Source organism: Periplaneta americana, chromosome 16, assembly GCF_040183065.1.
Source record: "Periplaneta americana isolate PAMFEO1 chromosome 16, P.americana_PAMFEO1_priV1, whole genome shotgun sequence".
NCBI classification, from domain to species: Eukaryota; Metazoa; Arthropoda; class Insecta; order Blattodea; family Blattidae; genus Periplaneta; species Periplaneta americana.
The window spans coordinates 115410236-115436897 of NC_091132.1; the positions used below are offsets into that span (position 1 = coordinate 115410236).

At 35.8% G+C, this 26662-nt stretch overlaps 1 protein-coding gene across 1 annotated transcript; it reads right to left on the reverse strand.

Moving 5' to 3' along the window:
- Positions 1–943: 943 nt before the first annotated feature.
- Positions 944–26199, reverse strand: LOC138691123 (uncharacterized). The gene is made up of 5 exons (XM_069812856.1): positions 26112–26199; positions 17042–17305; positions 15251–15440; positions 7256–7431; positions 944–2829 (listed from the first exon to the last, which is right to left on the reverse strand). The coding sequence occupies exons 1-5, from the start codon at positions 26112–26114 to the stop codon at positions 2605–2607; spliced, it is 858 nt and encodes a 285-aa protein (XP_069668957.1). The 5' UTR covers positions 26115–26199; the 3' UTR covers positions 944–2604.
- Positions 26200–26662: the final 463 nt, after the last annotated feature.

Here is a 26662-nt window from a genome sequence, read left to right on the forward strand (position 1 = left end):
ATACATTATAAAATTATGTATCAAATTCGTTTAATATTTGTATACAATATAGGTATATGGTTTTACTTCTCATAGGAGTTTTGTTTTTCCATTTTCAGTGCTATCAAATCATTACATATTTCAATTGTTGTTGGGGTCAACGTCTCAACTCTCATTATAAAGGAACTCTAGAGTCTAAACATTACAGTTAGTGACGGATTTATTATTTTATGGATCCAATTTATTTTATTTGAGTACATAATGTACCTAGATGTATTAATTATATGTGTTATATTTCCGCTGTGTCGACTGCTAGCTGGTGTGATGTCAGCGCCAACTCTAGGGAGAAAGCAGAATCTCACGCTCTAGCTGGCTTGAAGGTCATTGAAATCAGTCCTGCTACATCAAAGGTACCGACGTGAAGTGTCCATACTTAGTTACCTATATGCTGGTAACACTGCAGCTGTATGAAGGAGGTTTACAGTCGAGAGTACCAATAAATAATAGATTTTTTCTACAATAGTGTGTGAAGTGCAATTTCACGCACTGTTAGCAGTGTGTAAAGTGAGCGTTTTCAACACCAGTGCGTGAAGTGAGCATTGTGTGCGTGAAGTAACAATTTGAGGCTATCAAAGAAAAAACATTGTATGGTACACATTCGTGAAGTTGTATTTTGATATTCAGGTATTTGAGAAACTCGGCAAGCCTCATTTCTCAAACCTACACTCCTGTCAAAATGCTACACGCGCGCGCTCGCACGCACGCACGCACGCGCGCACACACACACACACACACACACTCTCTCTCTCTCTCACTCACACACTCTCACACACTCTCTCACACTCTCTCACACACACTCTCACACACTCTCACACACACTCTCACTCTCTCTCTCTCTCACTCACTCTCTCTCACTCACACACTCTCTCATTCACACACTCACTCACTCACACACTCACTCACACACTCACATTCTCTTTCACACTCTCTCTCACACACTCTCTCACAGTCTCACACACACACACACACACACACACACACAAAAAAACTAAAGAGAACTTTGATCATATGAGCATTATCATTAATAAAAAATAAAATTTTATTGCAATCTGTTTGAGATACTGTTGAAATATTTCAGCCTTCACATAGTTCATAAACACAAACTTTATAAGTACTGCACAACACATAATTAACATTTCAAAGTGAAAGATAAATATTTTTGTTGGTATCCAATTTTACATGAAAAATAAGAACAATAAATGCACAATTAAATTCTGCAAAATGTTCACTGTTGTACAAGATCGCTTGTCTCCAATTCAGCTAATATGACAAGTCTAATTTTTTTTTCTCAAGATTTTGAAGAGTTTGTACCTATTGTAGGCCTATGCTGTGTGTTTTCATTACAGCTAGCGTGATACATTGAATATAAAATCTTTATTTATTATTATATGTCTATCCAATCTGTTTGCGATAAATAAAGAAGGCTTCAGATTCAGTTTCCTGATTATAATGTTCCAAGTTGCTGTAAGGTTAACATCATTGTAACAAACGCTGTAACACAAGGTTTAGTTAGAACTTACAAAGCACGGAAATGAATATATTTTGTTCTCACTGCGAAAGAATTTCATGGAAATTTAACTCAATTGAGATGTTGAATGGCATTGCTTTCATCCACCAAGCAGAGTTACAATTAATTCTGTATCACTTTTTAAGGTTTATGAAGAAAGTGGATGTCAGCACACTTCAAATGTATTTCTAATGCTGTAAATTATTATTACAAAATAATTACTTTATAAATAAGACACTTTAGTTCAGTCCATAACGGTTGGCTAGACTGTGATCACCAGAAACTGAATCTAATATACAGCATACAGGTACCTCTGAAAGAATGCCAAAATTAAAAGTACCTATTGGTAATACTCTTATTCATATCTGACTTACAGAGTTTTAAGTATGATTGCAGTTACTCTTTACTTTCGCTGTTCGGCATCTGGAAATCTACTTCATAAGTTAATCAAAGCATAAGTGCTACAAAATGAGGACAGAGCAAATTTCTGTAATCTGTTAATGATGGGAACTATTTGGTGAAAATGAAAACTATATATTTACAATGATTGTTACATTCATTTGTAAGTGTAGTAAAACATTACATTATGAGTAAATCACAAATAAAAATTCAACACAAAGCAAACTCGAAACTACAGAAAAATCATTTAACCAATTGACTTAGTCAAGTATTTTGAACTTTAGATGACATCTGCAGCTAGGATGTGTAACTAACTAACGAAGAGTTCAATATTTTCAGTTTCTTAGGAAATAATGTATGGAACAACAAAAGCCAAAATAACAGCACCTGGTACGTAAGTAGTTGTGTGTTCCATATTAACATACAATAATAAAACTAGGCCGGATACGACCAAGACAAAAAAAATTACATGAACAATATTAAAATGGAAGTATCAGTACAGAAGAATGGTAGCCAGAACTACATGACACAGTATCAAGAACCAAAAGATCAGGGATTAGTGTAAAATACAGTACAGAAATGAACAGCTAAGTAGAAGTAGGAATGAATAAGATCTTCATTTTACAGAAGAAAATGACATAATACATTTACGGAACATTTTAAGTCAATATTTCATTTAATTGTGGAAGATTAAGATGATTCATAACCTTCTCAACAAGATGTGACTTCCTGTCCTTCACCTTGCACGGTACATTCTTGGTCCGCAACCAATTGACAAGTGTGGCTGTATTAACACGTGCCAAATCTCTATTCCTTGCTAATGCCTCCACATCTACATCAGTCTGGACTTGGGGACGCGATCGTGGCTTCTTGTTTACTATGATCTGTAACAAATAAGGATTGAGTGAATAACACAAACCTTTGAATGTTGTTGTTGTTGTTGTTGTTGTTGTTGTTGTTGTTGTTGTTGTTGTTGTTGTTGTTGTTGTTGTTGTTGTTGTTGTTGCTGTTGCTGCTGCTGTTGTTGTTTTTTAATGCCAGGCATTTGACAATAAAGTCATTTGACCTCTTGCACTCCAATATTTTTCAAAGAAATTGTCATGGTCAGCCACTGAAGCACAGATTTTGAGATGTTCCGAATCCATTTCTTGATTTGAGTTGCACAATGGGCAGTTAGGGGACTGATATATTCCAATTCTATGCAGATGCTTGGCCAAACAATCATGGCCTGTTGCCAATCTAAATGCAGCTACAGACGATTTTCGTGGTAAATTGGGAATCAACTGTGGATTATGATGCAGAGAGTTCCATTTTTTCCCTTGAGATTATGTTATCAAATTTTGTTTGTTGAAGTCTAAGTCTAAGTATGTAGATTTAATAAATCTTTTCACAGAGTAATACGTAGATTTAGTAACAGGTCTGTAAGTAGCAGTGCTGCCCTTCTTTGCTAAAGCATCTGCATTCTCGTTTCCCAGGATTCCACAATGGGATGGTATCCATTGGAATACAATTCTTTTATTGAGTGGTATTAATTGAGAGAGTATTTTAGTTATTTCTGCTATTTGAGATGAAGGTGTGTGTCTAGAGACTATTGGTAGAATGGCTGCTTTGGAGTCTGACAATATAACTGCATTCTTAAATTTATTGATGTGGCAGAGAAGATTCCTGAGACTTTCACTTATTGCAATGATTTCTCCTTCAAAACTTGTTGTTCCATATCCAAGAGAGAGACAGGACGAAACACCTGCACCGGCACCTTGTTCTCTGGAGATCAAGGATCTGTCAGTGTATAAATGAAGCCAGTTTTGTGGAGGGTACCTAATATTAATTGTCTCTAAAGAAAACTGTTTCATTATTTCAGTGTTTACTTCTGATTTCAGTATTTCTTGTGTTAAATTTAGAGTATACTCTATATTTATAGAGTTAAAGGGTTTGGTTTAATTTGTAAGTTTTCTTTTAAATTCGGGACGTTGATTTTCTGTTTTAATTCTTGAACCATGGATAGGAAACTTTTTTGAGTTTTTAATCTACAGAGAGGACTGTATGAATGCCAATTGTTTCCTGGTGATCTGATAAGTTTTTCATATTGAATCAGTGCTTTTTCTTCTATTATCATTTTGAATAGTTAATTACAATAATTTAATTAATGTGTGGATGCTTTGTAATCACAGAGGAAATACGAATTTTCACAAGTAGTATACATATTATTTACTGACTTCAAGAAAGCATTCGACAGTAATCACAAAAGATATCTGTGAATAAAAATATTATGGTTTATTTAACGAAGCTCACACGCCAGTGTGCCGGAATTTTGTCGCGCAGGAGTTCTTTTACATGCCAGTAAATCTACTGACATGAGTCATCGACCTCGGCCGGGATCGAACCCGCAGCCTCGAGCATAGAAGGCCATCACTCTATACCAACTATGCTACCGAGGGCGACTATCTGTGAACAACTTCAATATGAAAGAATTTGGGATTCCAAAGAAATTAAGTACCGGTAAGTAACTTAATAACAATGTGTATGTATAACTGATATAACCAATGCCAAATATAAAGTCAAAGAAGAAGCTACTCCATCTAATAATCTTCATGTAAATGCAGGAGTTAAACAAGGAGATTCGTCATCACCTACATTATTTATTCCAATAATAGAGGAAATAATTTGACCAATCAAATCTTTGAATACTAGAGCAAAATTAAGAAACAAAATTAATATCTTAGGTTATGCCGATGGTTCAGTAGGGAGAACGTGAAGATAGCATAAAATTACTTACTGTGAAACTCTACAATGTGTTAAATTCAACTGGTTTGCAAATAAAATTAATACTGGCAGGGACAAAATATCTAGTAGGCCTACTAGTAGTTTTCCAAAATCCACATCATGCAATTACATATACATTAAAACAAATTTGAAAGATTTGATGAGTTTAAAAACTTAGGGACACAAATACATTTGATTAACACTGTTGTCATCTTCCTAAGTATTAGGCCGAGTGGCCTGTTACGGTCTCAAACTAGAATTTTCAGTCCATCTCTTCTTTGGACGACCTAGAGATCTTTTGCCATCCAGATGGTAATGAAACAGTGCTTTTGGAATTCTGCATCGATCCATTCATTCGAGATGACCCTTCCACTGAAGTTGATATTTGCTGATGAACTGCATAATGGGTTCTATTTGAAGTTCTTGCATTATATCCTCATTTTTTTTATGATCCCAGCGAGTTGCACTCATGAACCTCATCTCACTTGCTGTTATTCTACTGACATCTTTATTCTTCACAGTCCACGCTTCACTACCATAGCTTAATACTGTCTGTGCTAAGGTTTTATACAAGCGTATTCTTGTTTGTCTTTGTACTAGTGAAGGTTTCATGATTTTATTAATGATCCCCATTGTTTTATTATATTTACATATTTTTTCAGCAATATCTACTTCATCATAAGGTGATAGTGTATAGCCAAGGTAAGTGAAAGTATTTACTCTTTCTATTATTTTATTATTCAAACAGATTTTGCTTGGTACAGGGAATTTCCCACAAAATGACATGATTTTCGTTTTTTCAATATTAATTTCCATGTTATATTTTTCACTGACCATATTTAAATTGTGTACTGAATATTGTAAATCATCTTCAGTTGATGCTATGAGAACTAGATCATCAGCGAAAAGTAAAGCATCAAGCTGCAAATTTCGATTAATTGGAATAAATCCACGGCATGTCTGTCGCCAATCTTGAACGATTCTGTTTATATATATAATGAACAGAAGTGGTGAAAGACCACAGCCTTGTCGTACTCAGTAGCGGCCCACGGTTACAAAGGTTGGCAGTTCTGCATGAAAAATAGTGTATTTAGCAAACTCATGCAGTTTATTGCATTTAAATCAGATGTGTGTAATTACAACGCCTTCTCAAAGTTGACTGTGCACCCGAAAGTGTACTCCAACCATCTGCACGCCCTACCCACCCCATGCGCTACACCTCTCCCACCCGGCACAACTACACGTAGTAGCGATATGCTCCACATGTTGATACCTGAATAATCAACCATCAGGAACTTTCTATTGTTCGAACGCTTTTAACTCCTACCGAATTTTGTTACGCCAACTTTTCTAGCCTACACCCATACCGGCAGACAGGATTATAAGACATTGAGCTAGGAGTTCTCTGTGCAATTTCTCTTTTAATTTAGAAAAGGGTTGGTCGTTTAGGTCTTCATTTCATTCATTTTAAAATAAAATATTTTCTTAGACACACTGACTAATCACATCAAACCACCCACAGTACTCAACACACTGGAACTGTAATGATATATAGTAAATCCAGAAGCCTAGTGTTCTCCTAACGTAGGTCATAAAGAAATGAGGGTGTTGGGAGTTCTTTTGTATATTCGGAGAGAGCTGCTTCGGTTGCAGCTCTAATGCAGTCTTATGGGAGGGTAAAAGAAACCAGTTTTCTGCTACCGACTACCCTACATTGAGCTCCAGGAACTGCCGATCACAGATCCGAAAAGTACACTACAGATAAAATTCTCGAGCAGTTCAAGGCTCCTACAGACAGTAAAATCTCAAATTGAAGGAGAATGAATTGGAAATATAAATGAAACAATGAACTAGATTAGATAAAAGCACGTTTTACATTTTACAGGTCCATGTAAATGGCGGTTCTGCAGTTCTGCAGTTCTTATTGTACAGCCGCCCCTGGTTGTACTCCACTATAAATGGGTCGCCATTGTGAAGGTCTATTGTTGCATCGAATTACTATTACAATGTTGTTTTATATATGTTGTAAATATTTTATATAATCTGTTGAGGTACTTGATCATCTGCCAAAATCTGAAGTAATTTATTCTGATTAACTTTATCAAAAGCCTTTTTAAAGTCAATGAATGCCATATGCATTTCTAGATTAACACTGTAAAAGAAGAAATTAGGATATCTGAAGTCAGAGAAGTACAGTACTCTCAAATTCGTTAAAAAAAGGGAAAATTATATGTCATACATACAAATCACTGATTAATCCTAGGCCTATACCAGTATCGACTTTGCTTCTGAAACCTGGGCAATGAAGAAATTTTTGTTTTATGCTTTCGTAAATTTCGCGTTTTGTCTCGCTGGCATGAAAAAAGGGTATGTAATGAACGCACGTAGATAAAATGTCGAATCATGCCAGCTTGTTATAAGTGTCCCTTTTTTATTTTGGAAATCTGGTCATCCTAGCTTAAACTTTAATCTCATTTCGAAGATTTTAAGTTACCGGTAAATTATATAAAAATACTTACAATAAATGATAATAATAGAAATGCATACCGGTACTTTGTTAGGCAGTGTGACAGAATCGTAGTTCATATTAGGCAAGGACTGAAAATCTCCTGGAAGAGATTGTTTTTTCTCTATTATAACAGAGTTGACTGACTGTGGTGCTACAGATGCACAGAGTTTACGTTTGAACACAGGAATCATTTTCTCCTGCTGCTTCAGAATGTCTGAAAAACAAAAGCAAAAGCAAAATGTCAATATATTAAAACTGATTTTAGTCTTGACCCCTCATAAAATGTCCAAAAACGAATATATCAGTCGCGGCTCCTGCACATTTCTTAAGAGGAGGAAAGAAGTTAACAGCGCAAAATGACACATTAAGAGAAACATGCTATACTTCGCACGAAAACATGACGACCTTCCCTCATACCCTTCACCAATTAACTCCAGGCACGCGCAAGGGATAAACCCTTAGCCGAGTTGCCAATTCTTGAAGTCATTGTGATTTGCGAACATTTTTCAAACTGTGTTCCATGAAACCGCGATTTTCAGTGAGACTATATTATCTTTGTAAATATACCTTAATTTATAATTACTAAAACAAAATTGGTATAAAAATGAACAAACTTATTTTAAAAACACTTAATATTTATATTTTCACTAACATGTGTTGCCTAAATAAACAAAGAAATGCAGAATTATAGCCTATAATAAGGGTTAAATTCTCATGTTATTGAAGTTCCAGAATTTTATACTTAATTAAGGATGTTTCGCTGGTAAAATTTTCGGAAACTGTGATCATTGAATAGCAATTTATATTCGGAATATGTATTACAGTATATGACTTCCTTGTGTTAAATTCTATCGTACCTGGTTTACATGTTTCGACCTTTTATGGGTCATCCTCAGAACTGGTCGTTGTTGGTCTTGGCACCTCTTGTTTTGTTTTCTGTGAGGTTGTGTTCGTGTGGTGTAATGTAGCAATTTATAGTACAAGAGAGTAAAATTAGATTTTATCCGCTTCGCCTTGGGTGATAATTTCCACGAGCGCATAAAATCTGTTTACTCTAGTGTGCTATACAGTATTTTATTCATTACTGGTATGTAAATTGAATTTAAAATTGCAGGTCTTTTCTTTGTAATGTATTGTTGGCGAAGAAGTTCATATATATTCATTTTAACTATGCTAATATGTTGGTTGTCATGTAGAGAGTGATTTAAAAACATTTAATTCACTGCTGTAAGTTAGAAAACTTTTAAGCACTGCTGTAAATAATGTCAATATTTACGTTGCTAAGGACAGTGAAATAAAGACCAGTTTAGATACCAGTCATGGATAAATGTATTCCTTTTACATCATTTTTTCATAACACGAAAATCATATTAAAGCACAAAAGAATATATTTGTTTCTCTGCCAGTTTAGTTGCTGATTCTATGCAAATTTTCTATAGGCCTAAGGATCGTTATAAGATACGAAATATGACTGAATTAATTAAGGGGGCATGTACACTTCTTATACCTTAAAATGCCGTTATGTAAAATATAGGCCTAATAATTATAAAATGTAAATTTCTACACTAACTATTGAAGTTAATTCAGGTAAAACAACCTATATTAGTTTTTTTTTTAGTTATTTTTATTTAACGACACTGTATCAATTACTAGGTTATTTAGTGTCGATGGGATTGGTGATAGCAAAATGGTATTTGGCGAGATGAGGCCGAGGATTCGCTATAGATTACCTGACATTCGCCTTACTGTTGAGAAAAACCTCGGAAAAACTCCAATCAGATAAATCAGCCAAAGCGGGAACTGAACCCACGCCCGAGTGCAACTTCGGATCGGCAGTCAACTCAGCCAACTGAGCTATGCCAGTGGCTCCTTATTAGTTCTGAAGTTATGATTTTTAATGTAAAGTGCGGCATTGGCTATAATAGCTGTTCAGTGGAAAACGGCATGAGCTTTTTTTTCTTCTTCGCAAACTATATTCCTTAAAAACACTTTTCCTGGTAATTCCGGAAGTGCTGGATAGAATCGAATGAAATTTTTTCTGCATTCTTAAACATAATGTACAAATTAGGCCAGAATATTTCCGCAAATTTATTTGCTGTTGGCGATATCTCTTTCGCGTACTGTTCACATACTGTTCGACGAAGTACATCACGCATAAAATCGTCTATCTTACCGAATTCTGTTTTAGTTTATTTTCTCTTTAGTTGGTGAACCGTAATTCTTAATTTCTATGCCCCATATATTATTTTTTACCAACTCCGCCGGTTGCGTCCGATTTTAAGTGATTAAGATTTGTACTTATCAAACTGCCTCAACTTTCGATTACTCTATGGATAGAATTTCTAACGTTAGACACAATTTTAACACTTTGTTTTTAATAGCTACGCTCCTCTGCAAATAAGATATTCTGTTTCTTCGACTGTGTTATTTGTTCTTGTCGTGATCTTCAGGTGAATCAGGAAGCCTGACTGCGGATCATCTGCTCCAACACTCATTAATCATGGCCGGAATAAATTACACATATTGAAGTGCACAACGGTATAAAACAACACGTCGACAAATGCCTAAAAAGACACTGAGAACGGGTGAAACCCAACAGGTAGAGGCAATGACTTAAATTTGACAATGCTGGGATCCATTGTATTTCTGCCACGCGGCTAGGGGTTGAGTAGAGGATGGGGGTTTATGAGAGATTACCAATTCCAAGAAGAGAGGCCGTCATGTTTTCGAGGCAAGTATACAAATTAGCCTACATGCATACTTGTAAGACCAGGTAGTGTTAGGGTTGGCCTTCTCTTTTGTATAACAATAATCTGTTCTTGTAAACTGAGTTTCCTGAATTGTCCAAAATATGTTTTCACTTCCATTCATTGTTGGATAATTGCACAAATTAACTATTACAAGGAAATTCACAAACTCGCAGCATTTTTCGCGCACACTACAGCATCACACGTGTTGGAAGAGACTAGCTACTAACACATAATCAGAACCGTTTTACGGAAGTGGGAATGGGAAATAATCTGTTAGGAAAGCGAGAACACTGCACCCACTCACGTGGTCTGTGTTGCCACATGTACATTTTACAAGTTCAGTGTCGCATGCTTTTGAAGAATGTCAGTTCTTGTAAAGTCATACTATCATTATTGTTCAAAGCTGCAGGTGGCCGATTAATTTTTTTATGTTAAAAATAATTTAGTTTGGAGTACTTTCAATTTCAAACATATTTGTACAAAACTGACAACTTGGCTGTTGTCCTATCTAGTAGACAATGAATGGAAGTGAATTTCAGGGGCCAAAAAGATGTGCGATACTAACGTAGAACTACTTCCTCTTTGTTTTATATAAACCCGACTTTAACTTTCAGATATCCTCGAAAGTTTCAAACCATGAATAGTAGTAGCTTATATAAAGTGCAATGAATAATATTATATTTTGTTATGTAATTAAAAAAAAAAGTTTATATGGTGTCTTTCATAGCTTTGTGTTAAAACTGTTTTTATTTTGCCTCCTCCAAGATGTGTTATAGTCTGGTTGAATGCAGCATCGATAGATGGCAGCAGTAGCGAGCTTGCTGCACGACCAGTCGGTTTCTATTTCCCGCCCATGCGCTGATACAGAGGAGGATCTCCTCCCTATCCGTTCATTTAATCGCTTTAAAACTCTGCTTCTTTCTCTGGCCGCTAGTGCACTGTTGTCTATGTTTGTTAACTGCAGTAAATGAGGAATGGATTGACTTTCCTCCACACATACAATCTCGCATCCTTCTCACAGTTTTCTAGCAGCACGTGAGTGCGCATTGTTTAAAACTCGATCAACCGAGGTTTTCTTATAGCTGTGAACTTAAAAGTTACAGAATCTTCCTCGAATTTCAAGGCATATATTTCATTTGGTATTTACTTTCAAAAGAAGAAAAATGTGAGGAGGACGTTCCTCCCTTCCCTCCCCCAAGAAACCGCCACTGGAATATATCATCACATGTGTAGACAGTAAGCAGAAGTACAGTGTGGGCAGAAAGTAACTCCCTGTTGTAAAATGCTTATAAAGTTTGTATATATTAATATTTTTTTATGAAACTCAGTACAGTAAAATCCCTTGTATTCGGCACCCAAATAACCGGCAATACCAAAACAATGGCACTTTTGGCTACACCAAAAAAAAAAAAAAAAAAAAAAAAAATGTCATTCATGCGAAAGGAAAGAGTCGGGCAAAGATGTAAGTGGTTTTTTTTGGATCGCACATGCTGCATATTGTATTTACTCTTTACATTGTTCAAGCATGAAAACATAGACAGAAAACCCCGTAGATAGGGTAGCATCAATAAGTTGTCACTTGGGACTTGCAAACAATGCGCAGAGCAATACCTTTAAATTTACCACTTGAACTCGCCCATTTTGAAGGGAAGTTGGATGAGTCTAAATAGGAAAGTGTGAAATTTTCTGTTATGCTGTAGCGCATAAAAGCTTCATTCGAGTAATAAACAAGCAGACATTAGAGATATGTTAAAGAGGTTCAAATCATGGAGCACTACATAGCTGCGACGTTGGCTACACTGCTCTTCAAGTCACATGGCCGCCATTTAAAATTGTCATAAGTTTATGAAAACTTTTAGTATTTTTTACGCTATTATGTATTACTGTAATTACGAACTGATGAATGTAGGCTACATTACCGCATTCAGTACTAAAAATAAACATTGTGCGTATTTCAAAACTTTATTTTTAAATATGTATACAAAAATTACTAAATTTCAATATGGAAAAAAATGTTGGTGCAGTACAATATGTCTTTACATAACCTATAAACATATTTTCCAATTATCCGGCACTGGCTTTGTCCCACAGTTGCCGGATACGAGGAATTCTACTGTATATAGTTTCTTTACAGAGGTAGAAAGTGATCCATAATGGCACATCGCAGGACACTGCAGGAAAGGCCTCTAGTGGCCTACCCTCATGCACTGCGTCATAGATGTATGACAGTGGCACAATGTCCACTAGAGGGAACCCAAGAGGTGAAACTTAAACTGAGAGGATTCGATCCGACATTGGGATGGGAATCCGGTGTGGCTTAGTGGATAGAGCATCAGCATGTAGAGCTGGAAACCTGGGTTCAAATCCCAGTGCCGGAGAGAATTTTTCTCCGTTCCACTCATCCTTCATCATATGATGACGCAGAATTTTTGCACGAAAATATCATATGTACTTCGGTACATCATAATAATACCGTATTGGCCCGAGTGTAAGCCGCACCCTTAATTTTAGGGGGAAAGGAGAGAAAAAAAAAAAAGAAAAATTGAGTGCAGAATGAGAAAAAAAGGAAAATTGAGTGCAGTGAAATTTACCTGTCACATTATCCAATTACAAAACTGTTTACACTATTTAAACACTTTTTCTTCAATTACAGTATTATGTGGGTAAATCACCAAAAATACCGGTACAACTAATCACCGTGTTCTCCAATGTCACTGCTGACTTCACTACTACCAGTACCGGTATTTCTTTCATCACTGTCATTTTGTTCATCACTCTCCGCCCAAAGTACTTCGTCCTCACTGCCATCCAGAGCATTAGACACGCAGCATTTCTTGAAGCCTTTGATGATTGAATCTGGTGATATCGTGTGCCATGAAGAGAGAATCCACTCACACATAAGGCTGACAGATGGCTTCTTGATCTTCCCAGATGGAGTGAATGCATGACCCCCTTCTAGAAGCCAATCCGAATACTGTTTTCGGAGATGGTCTTTAAAAGGCTTGTTCACGACGACATCAAGCACCTGCAATTTTGATGTCATACCTCCTGGTATGACGACTAGGTATGTCTTCAATGCAGTAATTTTCTTCTTTACTTCGGGTGTGAGGTGACCTTTAAAGGCATCCAATACTAACATAGCCCTCTTACAGAGCAGCGCACCTGGTCTGCGATTCCAAACCGTAGCTAGCCAGTCCACCATTAGTTCGGTTGTCATCCATCCTTTCTCTTGGCAACGAATCACTAATCCCTTAGGTAAATTCTCCTTGGGCATAGTTTTACGCTTCAGAATAACGTACGGAGGCAGTTTTCCTCCATCTGCCATAACCGCCAGCATCACAGTGATTCTTTGTTTTTCATTTCCAGTTGTTCTCAATGATATGCTTTTCGCCCCTTTATTGTCAACTGTCATATTGCTTGGCATGTCCCAAAATACGGGCGTCTCGTCGGCATTGCCGATCTGGTGTAATGGGTAAGAGTGGCGCTGACGCAATTCAATGACGTGCCTCTGGAAGTTGATGAGTTTCTCAGTAAAATCCTCTGGCAGTCTCTGTGCTAATGAAGTGCTTCGTCGGAGAACAAAGCCACTTCTACGCATAAACCTGCGGCACCAACCTATACTCCCATGGAATTCTATCTGTGGAATGTTTAGGGTCTTCGCTATTTCCAACGATTTTACCTGGATTACTTGTCGAGAGATAGGCATCCCTTCTTTCCTTTTGTCTTGTACAAAGGAAAGGACCCTATGTTCTAGTTCAGGGTATTTCCCAGCCTTGGGTCCTCTGAAAGATTTTCTGGTTCTATTGGCATTTTTCAGTTTATCCTCCGAGGCGATCCAGCGCCGCACATTAGACTCATCCACACTAAACTTTTTGCCGGCTTTTCTATTAGACGTACTCCTAGCATGACGAATAACTGCAAGTTTGAAACTAGCGTCATAACTGCGCCGAATTCCCAAGCTTGTTGAAGCTTTTCTTTCTACGTTTCCGCTCATGGCTGAACCCGTAGCTACGTACAAACTGTTTTAATCTGTCCTATCATACAAAAGAGTACGATCACTGTAATATGAAGACTGGTACATTGTTGCGTCATATACCATACGACTGCTGACAATTTCAAACACGAGCGCGTGGCATTGTTGCTCCATTTCAAAATGATAAAATTACCGGTAGCAACATGCGCTACATTTCAAGTTTAAATTTATCGGCCGCGCAAATAAGCCGCACCCCAACTTTTCGAGTTTGAAATTTGAATAAAAAGTGCGGCTTATATTCGGACCAATACGGTATATGATATGCGAAAAATAATCACTTAGTGATTTAAGACGGCGCTTACTCCATCGGATCTCGGCCACTTAGTCACTCATAATGAGTGCACCTCTGCACATGTGTGGACATTGTGCCCTGTCATACATCTATGACGCAGTGCATGAGGGTAGGCCAATAGAGGGAACCCAAGAGGTGAAACTTAAACTGAGAGGATTCGATCCGACATCGGGATGGGAATCCGGTGTGGCTTAGTGGATAGAGCGTCAGCACATAAGAGCTGAAAATCCGAGTTCGAATCCCGGTAGTGGAGAGAATTTTTCTCCGTTCCACTCATCCTTCATCATATGATGACGCAGAATTTCTGCACGGAAATATCATATGTACTTCGTAATAATACAGAAAAATAACCCTTAAACTTATCTCCAACCTCGAATGCTTATGATTGAGCAGAATTATTGCCTCGAAACTTAGTTAATGCTATCTAATTCCCATATGGCATAGGCCCCATACTTTCGATAGGAAAGACGATGTTCGCTGTAAAGAAACCAGCTCAGCTGACGTTCACTCGGTGATGATCGCTGTACCGGAACCATAGCTTTAGGAGCACTAGTGGAAAATGCCGGTACATATGTGGAGTTTTAATTTTAATTGTTCATGATTTCTACCATTTCACACCACAACAGAACTTGTTTCATTACAATAGATAAATTAGGAAGAAAGTTATTAGCAATTCCTAATGGGAAGTTAGTTTCCGTCCACTCTGTAGATAAATAGGTAAATATAAAGGTACCGGTACCAGTACCGATAGTGTGCGTGTGTGTGTGTGTGGATAGGCAAGCATGTAGGGAGTGGATATATAAGCAAAGAGCTAAGTTGATAGGCGTAAATAGATTGGGGGGGGGGGTGCGTGCGTGCATGTGTGATATACATGTATATATAAAATATATCGATGTTACAACATTTTACTTGCAAACAAATTGATATTCCTTTTCATCTGTGAACTTCAAGGACCTACCTTTGCCTACATTATACATTTCAATTTGTGGTAGACAGTTATATATGGCTGGTGGTAGTTTGTTCTCAGTTTCTGCATTATCAGTTGAGTTTTGTTGATTGGATAATGTTGTAGATTTTGGAACTGATGACAAAAATTCAGATTTGTTGGCTGGAAGTAGATTCTCACACAAGTTTGCCTTTGCCAAGCTCTGAAACCAGCAATTATAATTCTGTTACTCAAAAGCCACAGAAATAAATTAGTATAGGCTAAACAAATTATTTCTGTGATAAGAATATAATGTAACTGTTATCCATCGTCTAAACCCATTGTGTGTAAGAAATATTAGACAGCAGAAGAGTTAATGAAGAACTCAACATTAGTTAACAACAACAGCATATTAAAACTGTATATATATTTTATCTAGAAAATGTTGCATGAATTTCTTTGCTTGCAAGGAAGTTAAATAAATTGAACATTCAATTATTTTATGTATTTCATTAAGTTAGCAGTTTTGGGCTCATACTGAAAATTCTGAAATATGTGACAAGTCTTTCTGAAAATCACCTCCTCACATAATTGTTTAAACCAGTAGCAGCTGGTGGTCAAAATAATGAGTGTGCTACAATCTCTATATCGGCCTACTGTATACACTTATATTTATCTTGATTTCAGACTCGCCTAGTGACGAAATATGAAGTCCAGACGACATTCCTTCCTACTGAAAATTTGTCAATTACCCTGGTGTTAAACCCCTCCATCTTGGACTTCACACTCTTTTCTATTGACAGTATTGCAAGAGCAGTGAGACAATCCTGGGACATAGTGTTCCTTAAAAATGTTTTTATGCGTTTTAAGCAAGAAAAACATCTTTCTGGCTCAGCAGTAGTCATTGGTGTTGTAACCAAAATATTTAACAACTTCGTTACTTCACAGAATGGATTCCGTATAGAACTTCAAGTTCGCGTTCAGGAAAATTATGTGAAAAATTGTCAAAAATTTTGCTGTTTAACAATTTTGTTGCGTCTAGGTAGCTTAAAGACTGGAAATGGTGAGTAGCTTCCTGAATTATACGGTCACATACTTCCTTGGCTTCAATTTTCTGGGATTCCATTTTCCGTCGCTTGCTGGCTGATTCAGGAGGAACCTCATACAGATAGATGGCAGATACATTGTAAATAGTTCCGAGTTCTTCCACAGTCTAGTATATACAGTCGCGAAGCTCAATACATAGTAAATATGCAAACATTAGGTAGTTGCTCACCACTAGGATCGCTAATATCGCCTCATTACAGCCAATGCAAAATAGAACCGTCACAGTCTATTGTTTCTAGCATCCTCAAAACTCAAGCTTCGTGACTGTATATAGTAGACTGTGGTTCTTCCACAAACAAGCATTCTTTCGTTACGCTTTATTTTTGCAATCTCCAAGCTGTGTCGTGCTGAAGCTGACTACAGCACTTTCCCGCGTAAAAATAGCCAATCAGAGCAGTGAGTATTTGGTGAAGTTCTAAGTAGCACAACGAACCCCCTGAGGCACCGAAGAGTGAAGACTAAACACTCTATAACGAGTCATGAACATAACCACGACAAATTGTCAAATGACAGATCAAATACTATGGTATTACAAATACATTATTTGAGCAAAAATTATCATTGTGCTGTAGCACTGTAGCACATAAGGACGGGCCGCCCCTGGTTTAAACTACATTCTGTGGTAAGTTCCTCTAATAAAATTGGTTTTAACAGACTACAAAATGTAAAATTTCTGTCGCAAGAACATAATTCCAGTCCATGATTTTACAAACATACCTCACTCCAGTGGCATAGTTTGGGCACAGCATACACTATTCGGGATTCAACACCAAAAGGATACCCGCATAAGGTCGGTAGTTTTATTGCCAAATTTTTCAAGAAAGTTTGTAGCACGGTGTTGTGATCCATGTGCCGAAGAAATACCAAGTCATGTTGCCGAACACACAGACTTGGGTATGTGTACAGTATGGGACTAAGAGAATGGAACGAAAGGGAGCAAAAGAACAGTTTCTCAGGCTTTTCTGGAAGTCTGTATCCATACTGAAACAAACAGGTGTATGCAACATATAATAGTTTCTATGATTCTTAACTTCAACGTAGGCTAGTTTTTATTTCTTATAGCACAAAAACAAAACATTACAAAATTAAATAGGCCTAAATTTAATAATTATATTAAATATTTTAAAAGAAAAGTTTTCAGAATTCTGAAACGCTAGTTATACATGTTAACACCAATTATTCTTGAAAAATCGAAAATTACCAGAAAAATTTTGGTTACAGATTTATTAATAGTATAGATAGATGCTGTTTTGTAGACTTAAATATCAGGATAAAAGAGATGTTTTAAATTCTGGATAAGTTCCATTTGTTCTTTGTTTTTAGAAATTGCTAAGAAACTAGAGAAGTTGTATAATAGTAAGTACATTATGCAACGAGCCTATAATGGTAGTAATTAAGACGCGAGTATGTTTATGAAACCAGCGCAAGCGAGTTTCATAATTTTCATACGAGCGTCTTAATTACCATTATAGTCAAGTTTCATACGACTTTTTATGCTCGACCATATTTCTAACTTGAAATTATTCATAAGTATTCATGTTATTCTTATCTGACTGAGGAGCGGAACTGACCTTGTACAATACCTCGTAAATTGTGAGATGTGCGCAGACGCGAAAGTATTGATTTTTTCCGAGAAACAAATGTCGACATTGACCTTGAGATAATCTAGAGTAAAATAAACATTAATCTTGATATAACCTTGAAATTGAATTAGACATTGAAAAACGAGATGACAAATTGAATTTATTTGAATATTATTTACAATTAACGCTAATTATTATAGCAACAGCACTGACTTTATTTCAAACATGGGTGATTTATTGATTTATTGTTGTCTTTCGATTGCATATCCGAGAATAATTGATACTTGCGCTTTCATATTGCTACAATGGTATTTTCTGATTGGTGGAACACCTGAACTTTAATGAATTGGTGTACTTTAATGAGGTCCATTACAGGGCTTTTACCAGGTGTATAATTACTACATTTCGGCATGGTCGAGCATAAAATAACTTCATAAAATTCTTCCGATGAAAGAAGCTTTTTTGTTTGAAAGATTGAAGCATTTCACTTTAAATGCTACACCACAGGAGAGACTTTCATCATTAGCCCCTTAGCTTTGCATAGAGATATACTACCAGTATGCCTCCAAGTTAAATTTGCGTCCCGTGAACACAAGAGACGAGCATTAGTAGCTCGTTGTTATACTAGGGGCAGAAGAAATCGGCGGGTCTGGCAAACCCCTACTTCTCTATCCCGACTCCTACACCCCTCAGAACTTGCTTGGTGTATGTTCCTGTCCCAAATAACTCCATTGATACTTTTTCACTGCAGAAAAACTTATAAAATAAATAAAATATATTACAAATGGGGCCTACATTCTTCACTCAATATTATCATTATAATATTTTGCAAGTTAAGTCATTTCACAAATGTACGGTAATAAAGTGTAATGTAAACTTAAAATAAATCAAATATTTAGCATTACACAAATACTTTGTATTTATGTATTTTCAGAATGTTGTGTTGAAATAGTAAATACTAAATAATGTTCATGCAGTATACTTACCAACTTTATAAATCACGATAAAATTAAACATTGAAGTACAAAATATTAATGTATGTTTACTGATTGTGGAATATGTATATTAATATAACATGAACGAGTTTCGTAATGAAAGCACACTTACGAATGGCTTAGCTTAATAAAATAAATAACATAATAGGTATGACACAAAAAAATCGTTTTATAAATTGGGCACTCAGCACTATTCTGATTCTATGCAATGAGTTTCATTCAGTCTTGTTTATACGTCTGTATTATTGAAGTCCATCAACAATTCAATACAAGAAGTGTTGAAATAGCATATATTCAATGAAAAAAGTCGATAAAATATTCGCCAGTCACAGTTATATCTACTCAAGTTAATGTATTATTGACAAACTATTAAATAATATTTCATTTTATGATCCTAATAATATTTTATTCCCAAACATACCGGTAATGTATTTTACCTAATTATAACAAACACTGGAGCTCCTAAAAATTTAGCAGTCAAGAATATGTAGTAGACTACAATATAATACTCCATTTGACAGAGATATAATTAGCATATCAATTAAGAAATTTACCTTATTCCGTGAACAATTTCTAAAAAAATTAAATTAACTTAATAATGATCTTCAACAATCTAAATAATGAAACAATTTTCCATTGTTAATGTCTTAAATAAGTAACTTAATATAGCATAAAATAAAATGTTACAATATCTAAAAAAAATATTATTAATTTAAATGTAAAATTCAATATTATCTACATCTGTCCGTGTATTCTTTAAATAAATATGTATGTATGTATGTCTGTATGTATTTATTCACACTGCAAATGGGTGTATAACCGGTGCCAGTGGTAACTAATTACACTCAATAATGACAATTAATAATAAACACAACTAATAAAAAAACAATAATTAATAATAATAATAATAATAATAATAATAATAATAATAATAATAAGGAGCATCCTACATTAAATGAAGCATGGTCACTTAAAATAACATTTAAAGTAAATCTAATTTGTATCTTAACCCTAAGTTCGAACTAAGACCCACGAGTGTGACAGGTTCATACCTTCACAAGTACCTTTCGGCACTACATTTATTTCGCTGTCAACTCACTCACTGCACTTTTCTACCTGATTTCACTAACATTTCTAACCATTTCACTGTTCAAATACTTTGCACAGCCACTTCACTGACACCAACACACTTCACTTACACAATATATTTCACCGACACTACACACTTCACTGACACAACACACTTCCTCACTGATAGAACACTTCAAATAACAAGATATCAATTACACCCTTTAAGTAATGTGTATAATGTACTACCGTCTATTAGTAAAGTCCTTAAGCCTATTTTTAAATACATTTTTGGTTATTGGTAAAGCCTTTAGTAAGTCTGCAGGTAAAGCATTCCAATCCCTGATAGTACGATTGAGAAAAGAAAACTTTCCAGTGTCCGTCCTCTGTCTTCTTTCCCTCAATTTATATGAGTGTTCGTTCCTTGAAGAGTAATTTGGCGGCTGCAACCTATTTTTTATTTCTCTCCGGCTGACTCACCTCTGTATGTTTTGAATATTGCGCTTAATTGAATTTGCGTTCTCCGGTCCGTGAGTGTGTTCCATTTTAATGGTGAATTATTACGACAACACTTGAGAGCCCGTTTTTTAATCTTTTCCAGGGTCTTAATATGTTCTAATCTGTAAGGATCCCAACATGTAGCACCATATTACGACAACACTTGAGAGCCCGTTTTTTAATCTTTTCCAGTGTCTTAATATGTTCTAATCTGTAAGGATCCCAACATGCAACACCATATTACGACAACACTTGAGAGCCCGTTTTTTAATCTTTTCCAGTGTCTTAATATGTTCTAATCTGTAAAGATCCCAACATGCAGCACCATATTCCATTACTGGACGAACTAGTGATTTATATGCAATCTCTTTGGATTTATCAGAGCCTTTTCTTAGTACCCTCATCACAAAGTGTAACGCTCTCCATGCCTTTCCTGCTGTGTCAGTAACATGTTCCCCCCAGCCGAGATCACTGCTAAATGTTATTCCTAGGTATTTACATTTTTTAACTGTCCCCTAACTGCCCATTGTGCAACTCAAACCAAGAAATGGATTCGGAACACCTCAAAATCTGTGCTTCATTGGCTGGTCATGATAATATCTTTGAAAAATATTGGAGTGCAAGAGGTCAAATGACTTTATTGTCAAACGCCTGGCATTAGAAAACAACAACAACATTTTTTAACTTCCGGAATGGTTTCACCCCCTAACATATACGATGCGATTATTTTATTTTTTTTTTCTTGTAAAGCTAATGGCCTTGCTCTTTAGAGAATTGTATATGTAAAATTAGGCTCCATAGAATGATTGTTTTACTGCTATTCATCTCCCATTTGCATAAATTTTCTGGACCAATCGTAAAGAAGCGCCACTGGCCTTTGACAGTGACTGTCTGCATTGATGATAGGACATTTTTAATGTCCTCACAGTTCTTTCAAGAAACAGTGAAGTTGATAAACACCACCTTTAGTAAGGCTTCTGATATCAGGGCCCGACTCAGGGCCCGACTGAGACATGATAGTGATTACAGCACTCGGATGATTAGTAGCTGTTTAAAAATACTGTTTATTATGAGACATATTGTATTTACGAACAAACTGTAGCACAGTAGTATCACAGACAAGCACTTGTCAATAACTAACATTCGAACGGAGCGACAGAAAGGTTTCCTTGTTCAGGTCATAAACCGATAGAGAAAGTGTGGAGTGAGTTGTTTCCATACCAAACCAAAAACCCGCCTATTGATTCTGCCTGTACTATAGTATACAATCTACAGTTTCGTCTGTGAGCGAGTTACAAGAGATAATGCAATGAGTGAGGTAATGTATATAATGTGTGTAAGAAATACGGTGCATTATATTAATATTAGTAATATTAATTTAGACATACTTCGTTGCAATAATTAACTATTCAGTATTGAGTATCCACTGTACGTGAAGACGATAATTGAAATTGGATAAAATAGTCTATCAGAATTAACGATTACTGCACTTTACACGGGTACAATACATTATTTATATGGGTACAACTAACACTTTCAGCACCTCCTACACACGTGTATTCACCACTATCTCATACAACTCGCTGGCACGAACAGTAAACACCTCTTTATCAGCTTAGTATTTACTCATAGGTTGCAAAGGCGAGAGGGAGAGGGAATGGTGATTTACATTCTTTCCGGATGCAGATTTAACTTGGAGGCGTAGTACTGTTCAGTCTCAGTGAAACTCAGATATTTTACGAAGGCATCATCGACAGATATAATTGACTTAGTATACGAGAAAAAGGACGAGTGAATGAAATTAATTTTTTTTTCTTTGCATGTATTCTAGAACTAGTAAAATTGTACGTAGTTTATGAATAGTAAGCTTACACATGTATTACCGGTAGTAAAACTGTTCATGCATCTATGTATGTGAACAACACTCCACACATATATTTTTTACACAAATCGCTACTGGAGGGAAATAAAATTGTGAGTACCATGTGGTACATTTAGCCTACATCGTGTAAAAGAATCATGTCCTTAATAGAGGATTCCAAACAAAATTTAGGCCTGTTACTATAGCATAGCATTTTAGACAAATATATATATATATATATATATATATATGAAGCGGTCAATGGAATAAGGGCCGAAGTCCAAGTTTTGTCGAAAATGGTTTTTTGAGTGCAATTTACTCTCAAAGGCAAGGCGCACATTATGCACTATTAAAATGACCGATATCCATGCCCGTTATTATATTACAGCGGCTTAAAAATTTCAATCCATGGAACAAGGTCCGATGTCCGGGACTTCGGACATTATTGTATTGGCTGAGCTACGAGTATGATTTGGAGAGTGTCTCATAGAGGCACTGCAGGTGGAAAAGTGGATATCGCGAGTAAATGGATTGAACTTGTTAAACGTCACTTCCAAGTTGTTGAAATGACACACACTATTTTCAAAGACTTTGATGGGTTTCACACAGTTTTTCAAGAAAAGCGCATCTCAAAATGGTGAAGTGTTTCAGGTATCAAAATACAAGGTTTTCCCATACCATCATTTGCACAAACACCAGGTAAAGGTCGTAAAGTAATGAGCGGAATGGTCATGAGCAGCTTCTGTCTCCTTAAGAATAACGTGACTCCCAACCTCAATGTACCACAGGACCACAGCTGTTAAAAGTGCAAAGGTACATGATGTATCTACTCACTCATTCATTCGTAGTGTTCTGCCCAAGGGCAGGTCTTTCACTGCAAACCCAGCATTCTCCAGTCTTTCCTATTTTCTGCCTTCCTCTTTGTCTCTTCATATGACCCATATATCTTAATTATCTTAATGTCGTCTATCATCTGATATCTTCTTCTGCCCCAAACTCTTCTCCCGTTCACCATTCCTTCCAAGCATCTTTCAGAAGGCAGTTTCTTCTCAACCAGTGAACCAGCCAATTACTTTTTCTCTTTCTGATCAGTTTCAGCATCATTCTTTCTTCACTCATTCTTTCCAACACAGCTTCGTTTCTTATTCTCGATCCATTTCACATGCTCCATCCTTTTCCATATCCAAATGCTTCTAGTCACTTCTCTTGACTTCGTCGTAATGTCCATGTTTCTGCCCCATACAATGCTACACTCCACACAAAGCACTTCACTAGCCTCTTCCTTAGTTCTTTCTCCAGAGGTTAGCAGAAGATGCTCCCTTTTCCATAAAAAGCTTCCTTTGCCATTGCTGATCTCCTCTTAACTTTTTGGTAGCAGCTCATGTTACTGCTTATAATACATTCCAAGTATCTGAAGTGGACACTTGCTCTACTGCCTCATTTAGAATTCGCAAGTTTACCTTGTTTACTTTTCTTCATATGACCATGGTCTTCGTCTTGTTAGCATTTATCTTCATTCCATACTGCTCACAGCTGTCATTTAGCTCCAGCAGCATATCCCTTAGTATCATCTTCTCTTCTGCTAACAATGCCATACCATCAGCAAATCTTATACACTTTATTCTTTTTCCTCCTCCTATCACTCCTCCCATTTATGTATCTAAACTCCTGAAATATCTATGAGAGAATGCACAGCAGTACTTGCAGAGTATTAAGGGTGAGGAAGGTAGCAGAACTCAGAATGTTGGCAGTGACTAAGGACAAAAGTCAGTTGCTCATTACATTGAAATAGTTTCTTTATTGTAAGTATTATTATTATTCATATTGGTGTCATATCCTTTTTTTCTAGACAATTAGCTCAAGTGATGTGTGTATTCTGAAAATACAACTCATTTAATAAATAGAATTCACTATTTCAGATTATTGTGCTTGTCTCTTACACTTGCGTAGTAAAACAATGTAATAAGGACCAAAGTCCACCACTTATCATTCTATTTATTACCCATACTATTAAACTCACACGTGAGTGTTCATTATTAGTCAGAGTGGTGCACTATGACCTACAACTGTGCAAATTTTTGTTAGTGTTGGTCTATTGATTTAGGAGATGTGATTTTTTTTCGTCTCCTGAAAAATTTACTTCTCTGGACTTCGGTCCTTATTCCACTGACCGATTCATATATATATATATATATATATATATATATATATATATATATAATATATATAATTTGACGTGGTAATGGAAATTACGGGAAAAAGGCTGAACGGATTTTAATGAATGACCCCTCATTTTGAAGCTTGGCATCCAAAAATTTTCAGAAAAAATAGTAACATTCAGTGAAGCGTTATTTTTCCTACATAATTCCTATTTTCCAAAATTCATCTTTCGTCAATTTTGAGAACTAATTTCATTTCAGAATAAAACAAAACACACTACAATAAACAACATGTTATTACACGAAGGCCATGACCTGCAGGATTGCTGACATATTTAGAGCTCAAATTCAACTGGGTATTAAAAACTTCAAGACTTACTAAAAATAATTTACAGGTCTGATTCTGCGGTGTGTAATTTTCTGAGTATAGCTGTGTATTGAATATTAAAATCTACATAACTTGAGGTGGTTTGATGACATTATTACCATTAAAAATGAAATATTATTATAGTTAATGCCATGATATGACATTGATGATTTGAAAGTGAAACGTTTTGGGGTTACATAAGTAGATGTAGAGAATATCTTAAATTAGATCTTCATTTCTATAATTTACTGAGTGGCGGCTATTATATCTCAACTACAAAACTTACGTGAGATGATAATATTGTTATTAAAAATCAAATATTTTTATAGTTATTAATCAAATGGGATTGGGTCTTTTTCATATGCTTAATGGCGGTGTGGTGTAGATATTTATATGCGTCATTCTCTTCAGTATTAGCTCGAGAGAGCACAAAAATTACAGTTTCTAAGGAAAGACCAAAAGGTATTACTTACTGATAAAATAAGAAGCCTACAAAATTATGTAGTTTCTCGATCATTTCAGCAAGATCTCTTAGCAGGATAAAATGATTTTACCCTCTACATTTCAAGCTCTACATGCAGCAACTATACCAAGATGCTATGTCTATTGTTCCAAAGCATAGCAAACCTGACAATGACCTGAAATAGCTACTGCTTTACTCCCACATGAAAAACCCACTGATCGTCCTGACATTGTTACTTGCGTTTTCGCGTTTAAACTCAAAAACTAAGGTAGATAGGTTCAAGAAAAAGTATTTGGCATAATAAAACCATTCAGAGGGAGTGTGTTTCATTATTATGGAAGCAAATAACTTTCAAAATGTCTGGTATTTTTCATTGAAGATAAATCCGAAAAATTTTTATTTGAATGTCTAATGAACTTAGTTTGCAGCATTTGCTGCACAAGCCACTAGTTAATATTTATAATGGGAGCATAGATGCGAGTTGATTACCTATATTAACGAACCAGCTGGATAACACAGGGAGGGGTTACTGAAACCAAGGCGATAAGATAAGGGACTCGCTGGTTGAACATTCTTCAAGAACATTAATGATACCCACACGGTACAACTGATTGAGATAAATATATTTTTGTATAGCGCTTACGAGTTTATAACAGATCAACAGTACTATACTTCTCAAAATTTCTCATTTAATTATAGTTTAACTTTACGTATAGGTACTTAATAATATTACAGGCTAACAACATAGTTTTAAAAAAAGTTAATTCCGTATGCTTATACTCATAATTCTAACCATGTTCTTCCAATGTCTCTTGAGCTCTTTGTAAGTCTTGAAAGGACAGGAATCAGGAATATGAGGAGATAAAGCCCTTACACGAACTTTCTTCAAACTATAAAAAAGAATATCAGTTTATATAATAATTTATTTATTTATTTATTTTATTTATTTATTTATTTATTTAATGTGCTGTACAACAGCCAGTGGCCAATTACAGTTCAGCACAAATATAACAAAAAACATAAAACAAAAATAATTATTACACATAAATATAATTACGATTAATTACAATAATGACGATGAATGGATAACTAAGAATACTATTATGAGACAATGTTAATTGAGTATAATGCCTAAAATAATACATAAATGATAAATCGTTGCCAAGAGCAAACAAAGTCTATACATTGAAGGGATCGAATTCGCAGCCATGCATGTTGGCATTTTTAATGCATCTGGAGACTGGTGAAAGAAATTTCGAATTTCTAATATAGAAAAGTTTGTGGGCTCTCATATCTTTTGTTGGAATACGTAAGGTAATATTGTTTAAGAAAGAGTCACAGGAT

What these genes read in the sequence shown, in the direction of transcription:
- LOC138691123 (XM_069812856.1), bottom strand. An exon ending in AACTATGCCACTGGAGTGAG is followed by an intron (nt 15,441 to 17,041) that starts GTATGTTTGTAA and finishes TGCTGGTTTCAG; the next exon opens with AGCTTGGCAAAGGCAAACTT. An exon ending in AATGTATAATGTAGGCAAAG is followed by an intron (nt 7,432 to 15,250) that starts GTAGGTCCTTGA and finishes TTTGTTTTTCAG; the next exon opens with ACATTCTGAAGCAGCAGGAG.